Consider the following 21295-nt stretch of genomic DNA (forward strand, 5'->3'; position numbering starts at 1 on the left):
GTTAAAATGTAACCAGCGGTAACTATGGGAGGATTATCTCCCACCCTCAATAATTAACCATGACAGGTTCTGCTGTTCCAAGGTACATGGTGTGGGGGAGAAAGAATTGCTCACTGACTAAAAATGGGGGCCAAAATGCCGGTCACAGAGATCTCCTACTGGGCTTCCTCCTGCTTCAGCATGGAGTGCACAGGCCTCAGCACGCTATCTCCAGACAAGTAGCAAAGCACCCTAGGACATCACTCTGCACACTGCATGCCTGGGCTGATGCAGAAGGAGGCTACATGTGCCAATTAAGTGCAGCCCTCAAGGCACCCAGCAAGTTAGTGGTGGAGCCCGTGCTGCTGCTCCAGCATTCTGATTGTAAAACCTCAGCGCCGAATCCTGCCACTCGTGAGCCTTAGAATAGCACATTGGGTACAGCGCCACACAACATGAGCAAGCATGGCGAAAACAGAATCTCAGACAAGCATCTGCCCTGATCAGAACGGAGTCTGCTGCCAGCCGAGGCCGCTGCCCTGTGCTTTATGCAAACAGAGGCAGTGCATTCCTGTTTGGTCGAGGCCATGAGTTTTGGATAACCAATTTCTCCTATGCAGCTTACAGGAAATTGCTCACACCTGAGAGCCAGGTAGTGAGTCAGTGAGAATGGCTGATAATTATTTATTCATATAAATAAGGAAAGGGTCCAATGATTAGTTATGCCCACCACTGGCCTATGTAATTTAGGGTTACCATATTTAAAAAATAAAAAAAGAGGACACTCCACGGGGCCCAGGCCCTGGCCCTGCCCCTTTCCCAACCCCGGCCCCGCCCCAACTCCGCCCCCTCACCCAAAGTACCCGCCCCCTCCCCTGAGCGCCCTGCGTTCCCCCTCCTCCCTCCCAGCCACGCGGAAAGGGCTGCCCGAGTGCTACCAGCTTCACGGTTTGCCGGGCAGCCTCCAGACCCTGCGCCCCCGGACGGCGCTTCCCCAGCGCAGCTGGAGCCTGGGAGGGGAAGCACCCAGCTGGGGGCGCAGGGTCTGGAGGCTGCCCGGCAAACCGTGAAGCCGGTAGCGCTTGGGCTTCGGGCAGCCCCCGTGCCTCCGGACCCTGCGCCCCCAGCCGGGCACTTCCCCTCCCGGGCTCCGGCGGCTGCTGTGCTCCCTGAACTCCTGGGCTCTGTAAGCCCCGAGCTGCCCGAGCACTATTGGCTTCGGGCAGCCCCCATGCCTCTGGACCCTGCGCCCCCGGAGCCCGGGAGGGGAAGTGCCCAACCGGGGGTGCAGGGTCCAGAGGCATGGGGGTCGCCCCAAGCCGGTAGCGCTCGGGCAGCTCGGCACTTACAGAGCCCAGGAGTCAGGGAGCATAGCAGCCCCCGGCGCCCGCTCTAAGGTAAGCCAGGGAGTATTTTTCCCGGACATGTTCGGCTTTTTGGAAATTCCCCCTGGACGGGGGTTTGATTACCAAAAAGCCGGACATGTCCGGGAAAAATCGGATGTATGGTAACCCTGTGTAACTGCTTGCTTATATTACTACCTGTATTGGCCTTATCCTTCCTCCGGTTAGTCTCACACTTGTAGAGTCTTGCCTTAAATTACATTGTAATTGTAAGTACTTCGGAGCTGGGATTGTGTCACCCTGTGCATGTGTACAGTGCCCAGGCCAACAGGGCTCCCACAGGCCTACAGAGATTATCTGGGATACAGAAAACAGGGCAGCCCAGGGACACAGCAAGTTGATACACATCCGGGCATCTGGGTGCAGGGGCAGAGTTAATACATGGGGGTTTTATGGTTTCATTCTAGTGCCTACATAAAGACATTAAAAAAACCACAGCACAGACTGGCAAATGTGGCCTTCTCCATTCATGAAAGGTTCAGGGCTGGATTAACAAGGTGTGTAACAAGTCAGGAATGAGTTGGGCTGGGAACGCTTGGTCAGCCTGAGGCAGTGCTGTCAGCCCCTTGCTTTCAAGAGCAATGAATTCACTATTCACATATCTTAAAGTTTAAAAACAAATGAGTTTCTCAGAATTTAAGTTATCCAAAAGAAGAATTACACTGAACAACGCAGGCTTGGCAGCATCCAATTTACATAGCAGGAAAAACAGAAACATACTCCCAGAACTGCCCTTTTCTCCTTGTAGCGGATTGAGACTCACTGCAGCGGTGCCTCCTGTTGGTCATCTGGGAATTAGCTCTTTTCCAGCACACAGCGTGCCCTCTGTAGGCCAGTGTCTCACCTGCAGCTGTCTCCGTGTCCCTCCTGGACCCCAGTGCCCTTTACCTCAAGGGTTCTACCCCAGCAGTACTCCCACACTGGGTCTCCCCTCCCCAGGGGAACCCCCAACCCTCTAAGCCCACCTTGCCTCAGTGGCTACTGCCAGCCATCATCTAGCCCCCGCTCACTGGGGCAAACTGCAGTCTGTAACGGCCACTCTTCAAGGGGTTAGGACCAGCTGCCTCGGCCTATTCCCAGGCTGCACCTCTGTAGCCCCAGTATCTTTCTAGGCCTTCCCCAAGGCCTGCAGGTTTACTAAGCTGGAGCTCCCTTTGCCCTTCCCCAGCACTGCTCTACTCCAGGTACCTTACTCCCAGGCAACTAGCCCTTCCCACTCCAAGACTAGAGTGAGACTCCTCTGTAGCTCCTGGCCTCCCATCCTCTTATCAGGGCCAGCTGTGGCCTGATTAAGCCTGCCACACCTGGGGCCAACTACCTCACCAGCCTCCCTCAGCTGCTCTTAATCCCTTTTACTTTGGAGTGGGGCAGCCACCCCATTACACTCCCCTTATCAGCCATGTCACACAAATACACAAAAGTCAGACTCAAACATCCTACCTGGTAGGTGACACATCCAACTCAATCAGTAACAGAGCTGACCCATGGATTGAGAGAGATGATTTTGCTAGATCTGATCACTAGGTGGCAGTTCTGAGCCAATGTTTTTCCCTTGCTGAAATGAACAGGAAAGAACTGAGTTCTCTTTCCCTGGCACCGTTAACACTCACCAAAGCAGCTAGCTAGCTGCTACCCTCTTCTACAAACAGCCAGTGTACTGGGAATCCAGCATGTCATAGTATTTGAGCAATTAGAGACAGAGATCCATTAGACCATAGTTTGTCTACCCCCACAACCTTTCCCCTGCCCCAACTCCAGTTTTCCCTGCAATAATATATATCCTCCCTGTCTTTGTCCAGTCTGGTTTTATGTGTCCTGGTGATGGGGCTTCCACCACCTCCCTTGAGACATTATTCTGCAGGATAGAGTCACAGGTAGGAAAGGTTTCTTCAGCTGCAGCCAAGTTTCCCCATTGCTGTTTCACCCCTTTACTCCGACCCACCTTGTCCCATCCTTAACAATTCCAATCCCTCCTTGGTATCTACATCCTTCCAACACCAATTCTTCTGGATGAGTATTATCTCTCTAAATAACCTAGATCTGTTTTCAGAATGCGAGGTATTTCATTCCAGGTGCTTGCACCAGAATCTTATTCATGACATGACATTTGATCCTTCATGCCGTGAAGTTTGTGTTGAACTCAACATTACATAGCAGCAGAAGCATGGCAAGACTAACATGATAATGGCAGGAGGACTAGAGCTCCGTGTAATGAGCAGATCTCTCCAATGGGGATAGGTTTCCTGGTTTCTCTAGCCAAGTACACTGATACCGCTGAGGAGGACATGTTCTGATTCAGGTCCGGCTCCAGGCACCAGCTGAGCAAGCTGGTGCTTGGGGCGGCAGATTGTTGGAGGCAGCATTCCGCCCAATCCTAGGGCGGCACGGCCGCTTTTTTTTGTTTTGTTTTTTTGTTCTCGTTCCGCTCCGGCGCCCTGTAGGGGGCAGCGGTGCAGAGAACCAAAGCGCCCTGCAGGGCAGTCCTCTTCCTTCCCTCCCCGCCGACTGGAGCGGAGCCCTCGCGGCCGGTGGCAGGAGGCGGCGCAGCGGGAGGGGCCGTGTGGCAGCGCCCCTGCTGTAGCCCTGGCCGCCCCCTTCTCTCTCTCTCCCGCCCGCTCCCTCCCCCGCCCCCCCCAGCTGATCCTCCTGCACCCGCGCTCTGGCTGCGCTGCAGGTTTTTTTTTTTTTTTTTGCTTTGCTGTTCTGGCCGCCCCGTTTTTTTTTTTGCTTGGGGCGGCCAAAAAGCCAGAGCCGGCCCTGTGCTGATTGCCGTCTGCCACCCACTTTGGAAGAAGGAGGGCTGGGAAGAAGAATTGCCCTTTGTGTTTTTCCTGCCTGGGTTCGGGACGGGAAACAGTGATGACAAGAAGAGGCAACATGCTTCGAGTGGGGGACTTTTCATCCATTCACCTGCTCTCTTGCCCTCACCAGTCCTCTCACAGCGCTAGCACAGTTCCTTGGCCCTGACAGCTGGTTCCTGTCCTGCCCACGGAGGCAACACAAAGTAATCGTCACACTTCAGGGTTTTGAAGAGCTGAATGGCCTGCATGTGAAGTGCAGGCTCTTGCTTGCCATTGACAGATCCTCCATCAGAGGGCGGCTTTCCAAATGCCTGTCTGGCTTCTGATGTCTGATCAGCCAGGGGGTCTTTCTCACCCACGGGGGTCTTCTCACCAGGTTTGAGGCCAGGAAAGAAGCAGTATTCCCCCACCTGACGTAGAAAAACTGGCCCGGTGCCGTCGGGGTTGAACATGACCACATTGTCCTCTTGCCCAGGCTCTGCTTTAGCAAAATCAACCCCCTCTGAGAGAATGGGTGGGGAAAAACTGATGGGTTCTGGGGTACCATAGAGTGCCTTGGGGAACATAACATAGCTCTCAAATCCAGAGAGATTGGCTGATGCTGGAGACGGAACTGGGACTGTGACACCAGGTTTTTCAGGGCCCAACTCAGGGCTAGGGGGGCCCTCCGTGGCATGGGACAGTTGTGGGTTGGATGACAACATGGCAACAGCAGTGAGCATTCCCTCCGGCGGGGCCAGTGCAGGGGACAGATGGGCAGAATCTCTTGCTGACATCAATGACAGATCTTCCGTGGTGACGTATCCCACTGGCCATTTCTGACAGGAGTTGTTTAAGATGGCAGCAATCTGTGACTTTTGACCTTCGGTGTCCCCTTGTGCCACTTCCTCACCTGCTGGCTGGCCTTGTGACCCTTCTTGCCTTCCAGCAAGGGGCTGCTTCATCTCTTTCTGAGCAGGAAGCGAGACGGGATGGAGCTGACCTGCTCCTCTCTCCTCCCCCACCAGCAGGGTCTGGGAAGAGGCCCCCTGGGGTAGGGACACATACTCCAGGGACGCTAGCTTCCCCCTGGTTCCCAGTGGGGCAGTTTCACGGTCCTGACGAATGTCAGGCAGAGAGCACCCATGGGGGAGGTTCAAGTATGGACCATTAAAGTCAAAGCAGGACATGGGTGCCTGAGAAGCAGTGACCTTAGCACTGCTCCACCAGGGGAGCGTGGCTGGTGACAAGGACTGACTGGTGCCCTGACTTGAATGGCAGCCAGCCGGGGCTGCAGGATGTGGAGCTGGAGTTGTCATTTCAAGAGTCTGATATGGGTTCTCTGGGTCCAGTGCACCAAGGACGCACATCCTCCTATCGGCCACGGCTGCAGGGAGCTCTGCTGAACTAACTTTCATCGGTCTGCAAGGGGGAAACAAGAGGAATCAGAGATGTCACCCTGCAGAGAACATCACATACAGACAGGGAGTGGAGCTGAGGGCCCCTAGGAGAAAGGTCTTCTGGGGGTTAGAAAGAATCTTTCCTTTGGGGCAGATTATCGCATAACTGCCTATGGCAGAGTTTCTTGTGCTTTCCTCTGAAGCAGCTGGCACCGGCTTCTGTTCCTGGCAAGATACTGGACTAGATGGACCATTGGCTGGACCCAGTCTGGCAGTTTCTGTGTTTCTGGAGCCTAGGGAGCCCAAGCAGCACATCACCCTACAGAGACTGTGATCACCACCACCCACATTATATAGCACCAGCCCTTTGCCTGGCACTTGGCAGAGATTGTAAAAAGACATGGCCACTGCCCCAAGGAGCTTACAGCCACTGAGGTAGAAGCTAGCGAAAGGGAGGGGGCAGGCAAGGAGAGATGGGGGTTCAAACAAATACAAATAATGGCCTGCGCTTTCCAAACGTGACCAGTGATGGCGGGACACCCACCCATGGGCGGTGGGTATCAAAGGCCAGGGGAGATTAAGCCTCCCCTAACCCAGGCTGTGGTCTCGCCCATGCTCCACCCTGAGGCCGTGCCCTTGCTCCCCGTCTCCCCTGAAGCTGGCAGGGGCTCAGCTCCTTCCGCTGGCCTGGAGCTCGGGGCTTGTGCTGGCAGCCAGGGGCTGGGGTGGCCAGGGGCGACTCAAGGAGGGTGAAGAGCTCTTGCCCCCAGCCTGGAAGGGGAGAGGATACCTGGCTGCAGCCCTCTAAGCCCTGGGAGAAGAGGTACAGCTATAAGTGTCTCCAAGTTGGGACTCAGGCTATTCTAATTGAATACAGCCTTCCTCAGGCTACTCTTCTTAACCCAGAATCCCTCACAGCATAGAGCATGATGGGTACCCTGCCTCAGACAACCTCCCTACACCAGGAGCAGTGAGGAGGGCAGTCTTGGGCTTCTTACATTGGCCCCACACTTCTGCATTGGATGAATTATCCTCTGGCCTATTGCAGCTCCTGCTGGCTCTTGTATGCTGCCAGAGCCAGAATCAGCCCCAAGGGTGGTGAGGGCCTCACTTCCCGGTGACAGGAAGACAGGGCGTGTGCGCGAGGGGGCGTGTGTATATCGGTGTGCTGGGGGTGCTTATCCACCTCCATTTCCTGATTGGGAAATCAAGGGCATTGAGGCAAGCCCATTTCCAGAAGGAGAGATCAGGGAGGAAGGGCTCAGGGTTTGGGACTGGTGTTTCCAGGGAGACCAGGGGCTGCAAGTCCATCCACTGACATTTCCAGATGTGCATGTGGAGGATGTGCCAAGGTTTATCATTCACACCAGTTACATTTGCCACCCCTGCCTGATGAGATCAGCCACCCACAGGAACTGAGATGCCACCATCACCGAGTAACGTCTCGGAGAGTATCACCACTGAGCAGTGCACCGACCACTCACCCATCCAGCACTTGGATGAAGCTGGCCAGGTCCGTCTTCTCGGAAGGGCTCTGCTTGCCAAAGTCCAGCTGGCTGCTCGACAGCGGAATCCCGAGCGGTATTTTCTGAAAAGAGAGAAGGGCAGATAGCACTCCTGGCACACAGAGGTTGATTCCCTGAGGTCAGTGGGAAGCCAGAAGCCCCATAGTGGAGATACCACAGTGTGTGGTAGCACTTTAACCCCTCCTGGGGGCAACATTGCTCCTGGGGACTGGCGGTTTGATGAGGGGGAGTAGGTCTGGAGACTCCCTGCTGGAGGCCTCATGGCCCTGCCTCACCACCCCCCAAAAAAGAGCAGAGGAGAAGTCCTCCAGGCAGTCTAGAGTGGCTGCAGGGGAGCAGCTAATCAGAGGGGCTGCTGGAGTGACCAGTCAGGGGGCACAAGGGCCATATAAAAGGAAGCAGCAGGGGCAGAGCAGTCAGTTGCTGCCAGGAGCTTGAAGAGGGAGAAGTGGGTGCCTGGCTGGCAGGAATAGGGTGACCAGACCACAAGTGTGAGAAATTGGGACAGGGGTAGGGGGGTAATAGGAGCATATAGAAGAAAAAGACCCCCAAATCAGGACTGTCCCTATAAAATCGGGACATCTGGTCACCCTAGGCAGGAAGAGCAGCAGGACCATGGGCAGCTCGGTGCGGGCAGACTGAGCCCAGAATCTAACCAGACCCGGCGAGGGTATCATGAGAAGCCCTGCTGGTCTGGTTGAAGATTAAGCCCAGGGAGAGCTGCCAAAAAGACATTAACCAAGGGTATCGAGATGGGCCCCTTTGGGGCTGTTAAAGAAGGTAGTGCCACTGGGGGGAAGCCTTGGTTCTACAGCCCCATACCAGGGCTATGAGCAAGAACTAGAGACTGTATACCCTCGAAGTGGGGACAGTGCGTGTGACTCAGCCGGGGGTAGGGGGTGCTCTTGAGAGGCAGGTACCACGCCATTGTAAGAACTGAAAAGAAAGCAGGGTCACACCCAACCAGGAAGGGGGCACCCGCGATAGGTGGGTGCTGCCCTGTTCAAAGCTGAATAATTACCATCATGTATCGGCCAGAGAGGGGGCGCTCACAAGCATAAAGTAAAACACAGTGACAAAAATACTGCTATCTCCTGGGCTTCTCCGATGCACCGATGGGCAGTGTCCTCAGACAATGTAATGGGGTATTTACCCCACATGTGCCGTGAAAGGGTAAAGGCTTGAGAGGGCAATTAACCTGCCTGCTTGAACCTGGAGGATGGGCCGGGCCTAATTAGAAATAAAGCCCAGGTGGGGAAGAGAAGGGCTTGTGGCCATAAAGAGCTGAGTGAGGCTAGTGGGAGGAAGGAGACCCACGGGAGAGGAGGTGGGAAGTAGCCTGAGAGGGAGGAGGCAGAGCAGAGCAGACAGGCTACTCCGGGGGTGAGTGGGAAGCCTGACAGGAGACAGGGACCCTGAAAAGCACTAACCTGCCTGAGCCCCTGAGCGAGGGAAGGAGTGTGCCAGCCCCTGGACAGCGGTGCTATTGAAAGCACAGGACCTGGAGACAAGCTGTGGGGATAAGCTGTAGTGGAGGCAGGCCTGTGAGGCCGAGGTGGCCAGCTGAGCCCAGCCAGGCTGAGGGTTTTGTTTTGTTTACAGTTCTATTGGACTTGATAAAGAACTCGGTTGGCCAGAAGGGGAGGACTCTGTCAAGTCATCTGACCGGAGGGCCGGGATACTCTTACAGCTGGAGTAGGCCAAAGTGTAGTAGGGGAAAGCTCAGTTCTCTCTTACCTGGAAGTAGCTCTGGAGCAGCTGACTCCTGCCAGGATTTGGAATCTTTTCCTCCCATTTTTTCTTCTTGCTGTAAGAAGACAGAGTTTGCAGGGTCACTTCTCTTGTGGGGAGGCTACACCTGACACACAGCCTTACTCTGGGCCCCCTTGTCAACCCAGAGGTCCTGAAACTCCATGGCCCTACATTCAACCTGCTGTCCGACACGGAGAGAGCTCTGCACTGCACCCCAGGCATATCTCCAGCTCAACTAAGCCCTAGTTCAAGGATAGGGGTGTACACATGCAGCACCTCCCTGCACTCACTCGACCAATGTGTCTGGCGGATCTCCAACTCCCAGTGCAGACTTACCTGAGTAGGCATCTATAACCACACCAGACAAATGCTATCAGCATGATGGTGAAGACTGGGACCAGCAATGGGAGAATCAGTTGTGACCCGGCTGAGGCAGCTAAATGAGAGAGAGAGAGAGAGAGATAAAGAGACAGCAACAGAAAATAGCTTCATTCTATAGCGAACCTTATGTTCTGGATGCTCTGGAGGGATGATACTGAGGTCAGGAAAATGTAGGTTGCCTATCAAGTCACGTGTCCTAACTGACAGGTCTGTTAAACCATGGAATATTCACCCAGTTCTAAAGGGGATGTGATCCTCAAGCCCCTGTTCTCCCCAGTCTCATGTTAGGGCTATTTAAAAAAAAACCTAAAGAAATTCCCAGAGCAAAGAACTTTGTTAAAGCGAAGTTCAGGCTGAGGGCTTGTCTATACTCTTGGCTAAATCAGCATTGTTGCGATCAGTGTAGAGGTGTAGATTTAGTGGGTCTGGTAAAGATCTGCTAAGTCGATGGGAAAGCATTCTCCCGTCGACATCTATACGCCGCCTTCCTGGGAGGCAGACGGTAAGTCAGTTGGAGAGTGTCTCCTGTCGACACAGCATGGGCATCTGGGGGTCATAGTGGACCACAAGCTAAATGAGTGAACAGTGTTGCAAAAAAAAAAAAAGCAAACATCATTCTGGGATGTATTAGCAGGAGTGTTGTAAGCAAGACTAGAGACGTAATTCTTCTGCTCTACTTCGCATTTTAGGAAAGATGTGAACAAATTGGAGAAAGTCCAGAGAAGAGCAACAAAAATGATTAATGGTCTAGAAAACATGCTATGAGGGAATATTGAAAAAATTGGATTTGTTTAGTCTGGAAAAGAGAAGACTGAGAGGGGACATGAAAACAGTTTTCAAGTACATAAAAGGTTGTTACAAGGAGGCGGAAGAAGAATTATTCTTCTTAACCTCTGAGGATAGGACAAGAAGCAATGGGCTTTAATTGCAGGAAGGGTGGTTTAGGTTGGACATTAGGAAAAACTTCCTAACTGTCAGGTTAGGAAGCACAGGTTAAGCACTGGAATAAATTGCTGAGGGAGAGTGTGGAATCTCCATCATTGGAGATATTTAAGAGCATGTTAGACAAACACCTATCAGGAATGGTCTAGATAATACTTAGTCCTGCATGAGTGCAGGGGACCGGAACAGATGATCTCTTGAGGTCCCTTCCAGTCCTATAATTCTATGGTGTAGACACTCCTGTAAGCTGACCTAAGTTTCATCAATTTCAGTTACGTAATTTACATAATTTATGTAACTGAAGTAATGTAACTGAGATCGACTTAAAGCTTTAGTGTAGACCAACCCTCTGAGAACAGATCAGTAACGTCCAGGTGAAGTTCCTTACAAGAACATTGCAGATATCAACAAAAAAAGACTTGCAGTTAAGTGTAAATGTACAAGAAACACAAACATTTGAGAGTCTGGAAATTCACTATTAAGGCCTATTCAATCACCTCTCCTATTTGTACATGTTCAGGAAGCCAATCAGGGACCAGGAAACACACCATGATACCTAGTGACCAATCACACAGCCTGAATTCCAAATGCTGAACAACACACCCATGAAGCAACGTTTCTCTGAATGACCAGAGAAACCCCTGTAGGTTCCGACAGATTTGCTTAAAATCAGTTGCAAAGAGCCCATCTTATTTCACAGACATGAAAATGTTGTTCAGAATGAACAGTTCAACCAGCTCCACTGATTGATCCCTTTCTACCTTCTAACATGGATCATTCCTTTCCTTCTCCAGCCCTCCACTTAGATCCATGAACTTCTCTCACTGGCCTCCAGCCCCATTTTCAGCCTGACCAGTGGGATCCAGTCTGCCTGGTTCCTCTTAAAGGTAGTAACCTGGAAACTTCAAAGGCTGCAATGCAGACATACAACGTGGTGAAGATTACAGTCATGTGACCCTCCTGTGACATTCTATACCTTTGGGGAGCATGCTGTAACCCCCATATTCCTCATTTTCATATAATCATGATCTGAAGTATAAAGCATGCCTTGTAAGGTATCAGGGGAAAGGTCATTTCTCTATCCATATATGTATATTGTAACAAAGTTCCTCCTCTATCTTGGTGTTTCCATGGCCCATTTTACAGCAAGGCATTCTCTTTCCACCACTGCATATTTTTGTTCCCTTGGAAGGAGTTTCTGACTGAGGTATAGAATTGGGTGTTCCTCCTCCCCGACCACCTGTGATAGAATGGCCCCCAACCCTACTTCCGATGCATCCGTCTGCAGGATAAACTCCTTGGTGAAATCAGGGGCTATCAGTACGGGGTTATTGCAGAGGGCAGTCCGTAGGTCTGTGAATGCTTCCTCTGCTGCGTCAGACCATCTCACCAGATCAGGCCCACGGGCTTTCACTAGGTCTGTCAGGAGGCTTGCCCTTGTGGCAAAGTGAGGGATAAATCGTCAGTAATACCCCACCACACCTAGGAACGCCCGGACTTGTTTCCTGCGACTTGGTCGGGGCCAATTTTGGATGGCCTCTAACTTGTTCACTTGGGGTTTTACCAGACCTTTTCCCACAACGTAGCCAAGATATTTGGCCTCTGTAAACCCTACAGCGCACTTGGCAGGGTTTGCTCTAAGGGCAGCTCGCCTGAAGGTATTGAGGACTGCCTCCACCTTCTCCAGGTGGGTTTCCCAGTCTGGGGTATGAATGATCACATCGTCCAAGTAGGCAGCAGCATAACTGTTATGCGGGCATAATAGCTTGTCCATGAGGCGCTGGAAGGTAGCTGGGGCCCCATGTAGTCCAAAAGGGAGGACAGTATATTGAAAAAGACCCTCTGGTGTAGAGAACACAGTCTTTTCCTTTGCATCTTCTGCAAGGGGAATCTGCCAGTACCCCTTTGTCAAGTCTAGAGTAGTCAAGTACCGGGCATTACCCAGACGGTCCACTAGCAAATCTATGTGAGGTATGGGGTACGCGTCGAACTGGGATACTTCGTTTAGTCGCCGGAAGTCGTTGCAAAATCTTGTGGTGCCATCAGGTTTGGGCACCAGCACGATTGGGCTGGACCACTGACTGTGGAATTCTTCGATGATCCCCAACTCCAGCATTTTTTTTACTTCTGCTTTTATTTCCTCCCTTTTTGCCGCTGGCACCCGATAGGGCCTCATTGTTACTCTGGCCCCAGGGTTCGTGACGATGTGGTGATATGTCTCGGTTGTTCAACCCGGTTTTGTCGAGAACACATCTTGGTTCCGGAAGATCATCTCAGACACCTCATTCTTCTGGTCTGGTGTTAAATCAGGAGACACTCACCTGTTTGGAAGGCTTATTTTCCTGGGTTTTGGACCGTTGTGCATGCCTCTTGTGCATGCCAGGGTTTCAGAAGGTTAACGTGATAAATCTGTTCTTGTTTTCTGCGTCCTGGCTGCCGCACCTTGTAGGTTACTTCCCCCACGGGTTCAACCACCTCATAGGGCCCCTGCCATTGGGCCAGAAGCTTGAGTTCTGCCGTGGGTACCAACACCATAACCCGATCCCCTGGTTGGAACTGTCGCACTTTTGCCTGGCGATTGTAATGGGTTCGCTAGGCCTCCTGTGCCTTCTCCAAATGTTCCTGTACAATAGGGGTAACCCGGGCTATCCGGTCTCGCATCTGCATTACATGCTCTATTATATTTCTCCCCTCGTTGTGTTCCTCTTCCCAGATCTCTTTGGCGATATCTAATATGCCACGGGGGTGACACCCGTATAATAACTCGAAGGGGGAAAACCCAGTTGAGGCCTGTGGTACCTCCCGGATAGCGAACATAAGGTAGGGTAGTAGGGTGTCCCAATCCTTCCCATCCCGATTTACCACCTTCCTTATCATAGCCTTGAGGGTTCGGTTAAACCTTTCTACCAACCCATCAGTCTGTGGATGGTAGACCGAAGTTCTCAGGGTATGTATATGGAGCAGCGTACAGAGGTCCTTCATTAGCTTCGACATAAATGGGGTTCCTTGGTCGGTTAATATCTCCTTTGGTAACCCCATTCGGGCAAAGATCCCCACCAGCTCTTTGGCTATAGTTTTAGAGGCCGTGTTCCGCGGGGGGACGGCTTCTGGGTAGCGAGTAGCATAGTCCAAAACAACAAGTATATATTGGTGGCCCCGAGCCGTCTTCTCCAGGGGTCCCACTAGGTCCATGGCTATTCGCTCGAAGGGGACCTCTATGATGGGAAGGGGTATTAAAGGTGCCCTCAAGTGGGGACGGGGACTGCGCAGCTGACACTCCGGGCAGGAGGCACAGTACCTCCACACATCTTCATGTACGCCAGGCCAGAAGAACCGTCGTAGGACTCGTGCCAGGGTCTTCTCTACCCCCAAATGACCCCCCAAAAGATGACTATGAGCAAGACTTAATACAGCGTTCTGGTGTTTCTGAGGTACTAGGATCTGCTGTACCTTCTGCCCCTGTACTGATGCAACCTGGTATAAGAGATCCTTCTTCATTATGAAGTAGGGTCCTGGTCCCTGGGTTTTCCCTTCCACGGGGACCCCATCTATTTCAGTCACCTCCTTCCTAATGTTGTCATATCTTGGGTCTTGTGCCTGGTCCCATCCAAAATTTCCTCTCTAGGGGTCCAGTCTCTGTTGCCTCTACTGGTTCAGAAGCATTAGGGTGGGGGTCAGACTCAGGTGCTTCTCCCTCCTGCATGGCCTCCTCTTCAGCTGCGCGGGTCTGCCTACCTACAAGAGCAACTCTCTGGCTTTGGGTCAGTATTCGGGTTCCCAAGGCCTTAGCTTCCCATCTTTCTACCCTGTCTGGGAGTGGAGAACAAATCTGGGGATATTTCAGGGAAGATTGGGGGTTGAAAGTCTGCTGTGGATGCCTCATCAATTTTAGGGTCCCCATCTTTCTCCAATCCCCCTACTGGGAGTAAGTTTCCAAACCCTGGGAAGTCCCTCCCTATGAGCACCGGGTATGGGAGTTTAGGGACTACACCTGCTGCTACCTCAGTAGTGTTCCCTTGGATCTCGATTTTTACTGGGATGGTGGGGTAGTAACTAACTGTCCCATGGACACATGTTATCGCCGTATGTTTAGCCTGCAGCAGCTGACTACGCTTCACAAGCTTCCCTGAGATAAGCATGATAGCACTCCCCGAATCAACCAGTGCCGTGGTCCCTACCCCATTTAGTTTCACTGGTCTGGTATACATATGTGGGGTTAATGAGACCCCCACAAGGTGGATTAGGGAGCATGGATCTGCCCAGTTCCCCAGGTTACACTGCATAAGCTCCTCAGCATTGGGACACTGTGCAGCTATGTGTCCCCTCTCCCTGCAGGCATAACATCTGTATGGAGCCCTAGGTGTTCCCCGGTCTCTTGGTTTGGGCAGTCTAACATCACGATCCTCTTCTCCCTCAGTGCTCCGACTCTTTGTGGCCTCTGATGGGCCTTCAGCCTCTCTCTTTTTCCACCTGGGCCCTCCTGGTGGCCCAGTCACCCGAACTTTAGGACTTGATGCTACTAGTTTAACCCGGGGTGCCTCTTCCTTAACTGGTCGGGTCAGCTCCCTCACTGTCCTTCGCCTCTCTACCAGGGCGACAACCTCATGAAAGGTGGAGGGTTCGTTCTGGCTTACCTAGGCACGAAGGTCTGGTGGTAGTCCCCTCATGTATCAGTCGATGACCAGAACCGCTAGTATCTCTTCCGGACTCCGGGACTCTGTTTGCAACCACTTTCGTGCGAGATGGATGAGGTCATACAATTGGGACTGCGGGGTTTTGTCTTCCTGGTACCTCCAACCGTGATACTGCTGGGCCCGCACTGCTATCGTTACCCCAGATCTGGCCAGGATCTCTGCTTTCAGCTGGGGGGTAGTCTGACGCAGCCTCTTCAGGCAGATCATGGTAGGCCTTCTGGGCCTCCCCACACAGGACTGGGGCAAGGATGCCAGACCACTGATCTCGAGGCCAGGCCTCCCGTAGGGCTGTCCTCTCAAAGGCCAGAAGGTATGCTTCTACATCATCCTCCCACGTCATTTTCTGCAGTCAATGGCTGGCCCGTATGAGCCGCATCCCATCATGGCCACGGTTCAGCTCTGTAAGGGTCTTTACCTGGCTTACCAGTTCTTACCTCCTGTTGGGCGGCTGCCTGGACACGGGTAGCCTCCTGCTGGGCCACCGTAGCTTGTATCAGTGCCAGCACTACGTCATCCATTGTGGTGAAAAAAAATAAACCCTCTCCCTTTTTTTTTGTTTTTTTGTTTTTTGTTTAAATCACCCTCCTTTTTCCGCCGCGCTGTGCACCAGTGTGACAAAGTTCCTCCTCTATCTTGGTGGGTCCTGCGCTTATTGGTGGATTTTCTTTCCTCAGAGATTCACCATGTGGGTTGTGGAACAGCCCAGAGACCTTCCCCTCTGGGAGAACCCACAGTCCAGATCAGTTGGGAGGTTTGGGGGGAACCCAGGCCCGCCCTCTACTCCGGGTTCCAGTCCAGGGCCCTGTGGACTGCAGCTGTCTATAGTGCCTCCTGTAACAGCTTCATGATAGCTACAACTCCCTGGGCTACTTCCCCATGGCCTCCTCCAAACACCTTCCTTATTCTCACCACAGGACCTTCCTCCTGGTGTCTGATAACACTTGTGCTCCTCAGTCCTCCAACAGCACACCCTCTCACTCTCAGCCCCTTGCACCTCTTGCTCCCAGCTCCTCACACTCCCACCACAAACTGAAGTGAGCTCCTTTTTAAAACCCAGGTGCCCTGATTAGCCTGCCTTAATTGATTCTAGAAGCTTCTTCTTAATTGGCTCCAGGTGTCCTAATTAGCCTGCCTGCCTTAACTGGTTCTAGCAGGTTCCTGATTACTTTAGTGCAGCCCCTGCTCTGGTCACTCAGGGAACAGAAAACTACTCATCCAGTGACCAGTATATTTGCCCTCTACCAGACTCCTGTACCCCACTGGTCTGGGTCTGTCACAATATCATTAATGCATATGAAGTTATTATAATTGTGTAGTATGGTTGTCACTAAACCATGCTGTAAATTAGGAGAATCAGCCAGATATTAGCTCCCCAGAGGCAACAGCAAGGAAAGTAACCAGCGCCCGGGCAGGGTGTCAAACAACCCATCAACAGCCATTGTCCAGCAAGGGAGCTACAGTGCATGAGGCCACACCAGGGGAATTGCTCTCCTTGGTTGGAGAGATTCAGTAATGCTCACCTGACTCTGAAAGGGGAGGGGGGGGCAGGGGGCAAAGCCAAGAGAGGAGAAAGGACATGATAAAAGGGAGAGACATTTGGCATGCTCTTCCTCTCTCTTCCACCTACATCTACAGACACCACATCAAGCAACTGAAGCACTGATCAAAGGGGAGAGCCTGGCTGAAGAGCAACCAGCCAGCCTGTGGTGAGAAGCATCTAAGTTTCTAAGTACATTGAAAGTGTTAAAATCAGCTTAGAATGCATTTCGCTTTTATTTCATTTGACCAAATCTGACTTGTTATGCTTTGACTTATAATCACTTAAAATTTATCTTTGTAGTTAATAAATCTGTTTGTTTATTCTACCTGAAGCAGTGTGTGTGGTTTGAACCATGACAGAGTCTCCCCTTGGGAAAACAAGCCTGGTACATATCAATTTCTTTGTTAAATTGACAAACTCATATAAACTTGCAGCATCCAGCGGGCATAACTGGACACTGCAAGATGGAGGTTCCTAGGGTTGTGTCTGGGACCGGAGATATTGACTAGTGTCATTTGGTTGCAAGTAGCAGGGAGCAGCTTACATGCCAGAGGCTGTGTGTGAACAGCCCAGGAGTGGGGGTTCTCACAGCAGAGCAGGGTAAGGCTGGCTCCCAGAGTCAAGGATTGGAGTGACCTAGCAGATCACCAGTCCATATAACACCAGAGGGGAATGTCACACCTCCCTAATTTTCCTGGGAATCATGGAACTAAATCCACTGTACGACACTGACAATGTAGGCAGTTCATGCTTCTAATCTTCCTTGTGGAGGCCTCCTTCCCTCCTCACCTAGTGCATCCACTTCCTGCCCCTGATTTTCATATAGTTTTCTTGCTCCTATGGAGAATGGCAGCCCTGGGATCCCATTCAGATAAGCCAATTATACTCCTTCTCTGTGATATGAAGCATGCAGCCAGGTACCAAGGGGACCCTGGTCAAGCTCTTTGCTTAAGTAAGTGTATGAAACCTCAGTTTCCCTGAAACTCCAGCCAAGGGACCCGTTTCTCTAGGGAGGGAACTGACCCCCTCCCCCAAAGCCCCAAGCCAGTAGCCCAGATGGGATGTACCACTCTCAGTTTCCCAGGTGCACTCCTCACTCCACTCGCTCCAGGGCCCCTTGTAGCTATCCGAGTGCACCCTCGCCCGCATTTTTCCCCTATAGTGTGTGGAGGGCTCCAGCATCTGCAGGGTGATGATGAAGGGAGGCTTGTCATTGCTGATGTTTACAATCTGGGCATTCTGGGAAGAGAAGAGGAGAAGAGATGGAGGAGGGGTGAGGAACTCTCTGTCCCATCCACCCACCTCCCTGGCAGAGTCCTGGGCTCCCAACAGTACCATCACCTACCTCCAAGGAGTCAACAGTCTTCCAATATAAGAATTCATATCTCTGGCCTATATGGTCATAGCTTAGGATCTGTTTTGTCCATCTCAGCTCATACTCCTGGTCTTTCATCTTTGTCATTGTCACGTTGACAGGTGCAAGTGGCTTGACTAGAACACAAACAATGCATTAGGAACATGCATCCATCTCCCAGCTTATCTTCCTGCCCATTCCCTTTTCCACTCTGGGTTGTGGGCAGGACTAAGGATATGCGGGTGCGAAACTTGTTGCCTGAGCAGACTAGCACCAAGGACTGCTAATAGCAGTGCCCTCATCTGACACATCTCATCTCCACACGCCCATTCTGTGCCTCCTCGCAGCAGTGCTCTGTCGGTGCCAGTCAGGAGCTCCAGTGCTGGGAGCTTCCTTTACCAGCTCTCTGTCCCACCCACACATCACTGTCTAGCTCTTTTGTTAACCATTCCACCTCTGTCAACCCAAGCGTTTCCTAAGCTGGAGGAGAAACCCCCCGATAACCCTGAGCAGAGGATCCAAATGGGCTCTCACTGTTTTGGGAGGCTTGAATCAGTTTCTCCTCCTCCTTGGGCCGGACAGTTATGAGGTACTGGCTCAGCCTGCTGGGGTTGGTGACATTGATCTCACAGCTGTGGAGCAGGTAGTGGCTGCCAGGCAATTCCTCCTCATGGACTGGAGAGCATTCTGTCTCTCTGGGGAAGAGAGCAGCCAGGCCTGAGTGAGCAGGAGGGATGGTCAGATACAGGACGACAGGCATAAGTTGCCATGGGCAGGTCACTTACTCTGATGCCGGTGGGGTTCTGTAGAAGAGCGCGAACAAGACAGAGCTGGTGACTTCTGTCCTCACTTCCCAGCTGCACATTAGCCGATCAACCCCATTGAAGAGGCAGCGAAGGTTCTTGGGCTGAGCCTCATCCCCTAGTGAGGAGCCAGTGGTTAGTGTAGCTCTGGGAGGGGCAGGGTTGGGAGGGATGGGGAGGACAGTGGAGCGGGGACTGATTGTAACATTGAGGGAAGAAGGGAATACTTTTAGACCTGATCTTCACTACAGAGTTAGGTTGATGTAAGGCAGCTTACGTTGACCTAACTTAGGGCAGGTCTTCACTACGGGGGCGGGGGTCGATTTAAGATACGCAAATTCAGCTACGCGAATAGCGTAGCTGAATTCTACGTATCGCAGCTGACTTACCCCGCTGTAGGGACGGCGGCAAAATCGACCTCTGCGGCTTCCCGTCGACGGCCCTTACTCCCACCTTCGCTGGTGGAGTAAGAGTGTCGATTCGGGGATCGATTGTCGCATCCCAACAGGACACGATAAATCGATCCCCGAGAGGTCGATTTCTACCCGCCGATTCAGGCGGGTAGTGTAGACCTAGCCTTAGTAAATGTCTACACTAAAATTTCATTCCTGCTGATTTAAAGCACCTGCTATGCTGATTTAATAACTCCACCTCCGTGAGCAGCATAGAATTTAGGTAGATGTAGTTAGGTCGAAGCATTGTCAGTGTAGACCCTGCGTTACTTATATCAGCCATTTGTGGTCTTTAGGTGTCCCACAATGCCCCATTTTGACCGCTCTGGTCACCATTTTGAACTCCATTGCTCAGCAGCCAGGTACACAGGAAGCCACCCCTCCTCTTTAAAGCTTTGTGAATTCTTGAAGTTCCATTTCCCTGTTTGCCCGGCTTGGAGAGCTCACCTAGCAGCTCTAGAGAACGCCTAGCAACTGCCCTGCTGACCATGCTGGCTACATGCTACAGACGCGCTCCTGCCTGGAGTATACTGGGGATGGGGAGGGAGTTGGATCTCTTGGGTCTGTCAGGAGAAGAAACTGTGCAGGCACAGCTCTGAGCTAGACATAGAAATGTCAACATCTAGGAGAAGGTCACTTGGGGCATGGAGGAGAAGGGCTACAGGAGGGACCAGCAGCAGCACAGTGTGAAAGCCAAGGAGCTGTGGCAGGTGTATCAGAAGGCAAGGGAGGCTAACAATCACTCTGGTGTGTAGCCGCAGTCCTGCCATTTTTACAAAGAGCTGCATGCCATCCTCAATGGAGACCCCACTACCACCCCCAAGAGTCCCGTGGATATTTCAGAGGAGCCCGAGTCACAGGCCCCTGCTATGAACAGTGAAGAGGAGGTGGAGGAAGAAGAGAAGGAGGAGAATGGAGAACAGGTGTCTGGGGTTCCAGCCTCACAGTGAGCCAGGACCTGTTTTTGAGTCCTGGGCAGTCCAGCCAGTCCCTACAGTCCAGCAGAGATGAGTCTGATGCAGGGGAAGGAACCTCTGGTAAGGCTGCAGTTTGCTTTGAAATTATTGGGTTGGAACCACCGAAGTAGCAGGACACATCTGTTGATTTACTCTTTTTTTACTTATGCTAGAAGAGGTAGTGAAATAACCAATAGAGGAAGTGTTGCTATCCGCTTCTCATCCCCCTCTAGAGTTAAGAAGAAGGGTCCCCACAGAACAGTTTGTTTATGTGCACCAGGATGTCCCAGGAATCCTCTATAATGATCTTGAGGTTGTCTGCAATCCCCTGCTGAAGGTTTCTGGGGAGGGCTGCCTTATTTCTTCCACCACGGTAGGACATTTTCCCACACCACTCAACAGACATCTATTCTATCTCTGCCCTCCACCCTGGTGGAAACGTTCCCTCCTTTGCTTCACAGATATTACGCAGAACACAGCAGGCAGCTATAACCATTGGGATTTTTTTCATTGAGATCAATTGGGATGGAGTGCAGGGTAACAGGTGCCTATAAGACAAAGCCTTGAATATTGGGATTGTCCCTATAAAATCGAGACATCTGGTCACCCTATTCTCCACTGTCCATGCAGATCTCATTTTGGTGTCTCTGAGTTGGAGTGCTGGGGCGAGCTCTGTACATAGATCCAGGAATATGGCCTTGCACATCCGAAAGTTCTGCAGCCACTGCTCATCATCCAAAACCCGCATGACAATGTGATCCCACCAGTCAATGCTTGTTTCTCAGACCCAGAACCAGCTCTCCATCATCTGCAGCTGCTCCGTGAATGCCGTCAACAACTTTGAATTGTTTCTTTCTATGTCCCACAGTAATCTAGCCTCCAAGGAATGATCATAGAAACCACAACTGCATTAAAAAGGCAAGAAGAAAAGCAACAGGACAGTCTGCAAAATATCTTCAATGTCTGTATACCAATGCAAGGAGTATGGGGAATAAGCAGGATGGACTGGAAGTCATGGTATATGAAGAAAATTATGACTTAATTGGCATTACAGAGACTTGGTAGGACACCTCTCATGATTAGAGGGATATAGTTTGTTCCAAAAGGAAAGGTATGGGTGGAAAAGGAGGCAGCATTGTGCTGTATATCAAGAATGTAGACACTTGCTCTGAGGTCCAAGAGGAAGTGAATGGCAAACATACTGAGAGTTTCTGGGCGAGGATAAAAATGGAAAAGCAGATTAGCAATGTTATGGTGGAGGTCTATTATACGGCACCAAATCAAGAAGCGGAAGTGGATGAGGCATTCTACAAGCACGTAACAAGATTAGCTA

General features: G+C 51.7%; 1 protein-coding gene across 2 annotated transcripts in view; it reads right to left on the reverse strand.

The window, feature by feature from the left end:
- Window positions 1-1975: 1975 nt before the first annotated feature.
- Window positions 1976-21295, reverse strand: part of LOC101952438 (cytokine receptor common subunit beta) — a 43745-nt gene continuing 24425 nt past the window's right edge. For both annotated transcript variants that reach the window (XM_042843589.2, XM_008179336.4), the window contains 8 exons: window positions 18537-18672; window positions 18286-18446; window positions 17743-17888; window positions 17465-17636; window positions 9177-9276; window positions 8826-8895; window positions 7047-7150; window positions 1976-5584 (listed from right to left, as the gene is read on the reverse strand). In XM_042843589.2, coding sequence (XP_042699523.2) covers window positions 4327-5584; window positions 7047-7150; window positions 8826-8895; window positions 9177-9276; window positions 17465-17636; window positions 17743-17888; window positions 18286-18446; window positions 18537-18672 — 2147 coding nt within the window. In that variant the 3' untranslated portion in view covers window positions 1976-4326. The remainder of the gene's footprint in view (window positions 5585-7046; window positions 7151-8825; window positions 8896-9176; window positions 9277-17464; window positions 17637-17742; window positions 17889-18285; window positions 18447-18536; window positions 18673-21295) is intronic.

The sequence above is a fragment of the Chrysemys picta genome, chromosome 1 (genome assembly GCF_011386835.1).
Source record: "Chrysemys picta bellii isolate R12L10 chromosome 1, ASM1138683v2, whole genome shotgun sequence".
Classification (NCBI taxonomy): Eukaryota; Metazoa; Chordata; order Testudines; family Emydidae; genus Chrysemys; species Chrysemys picta.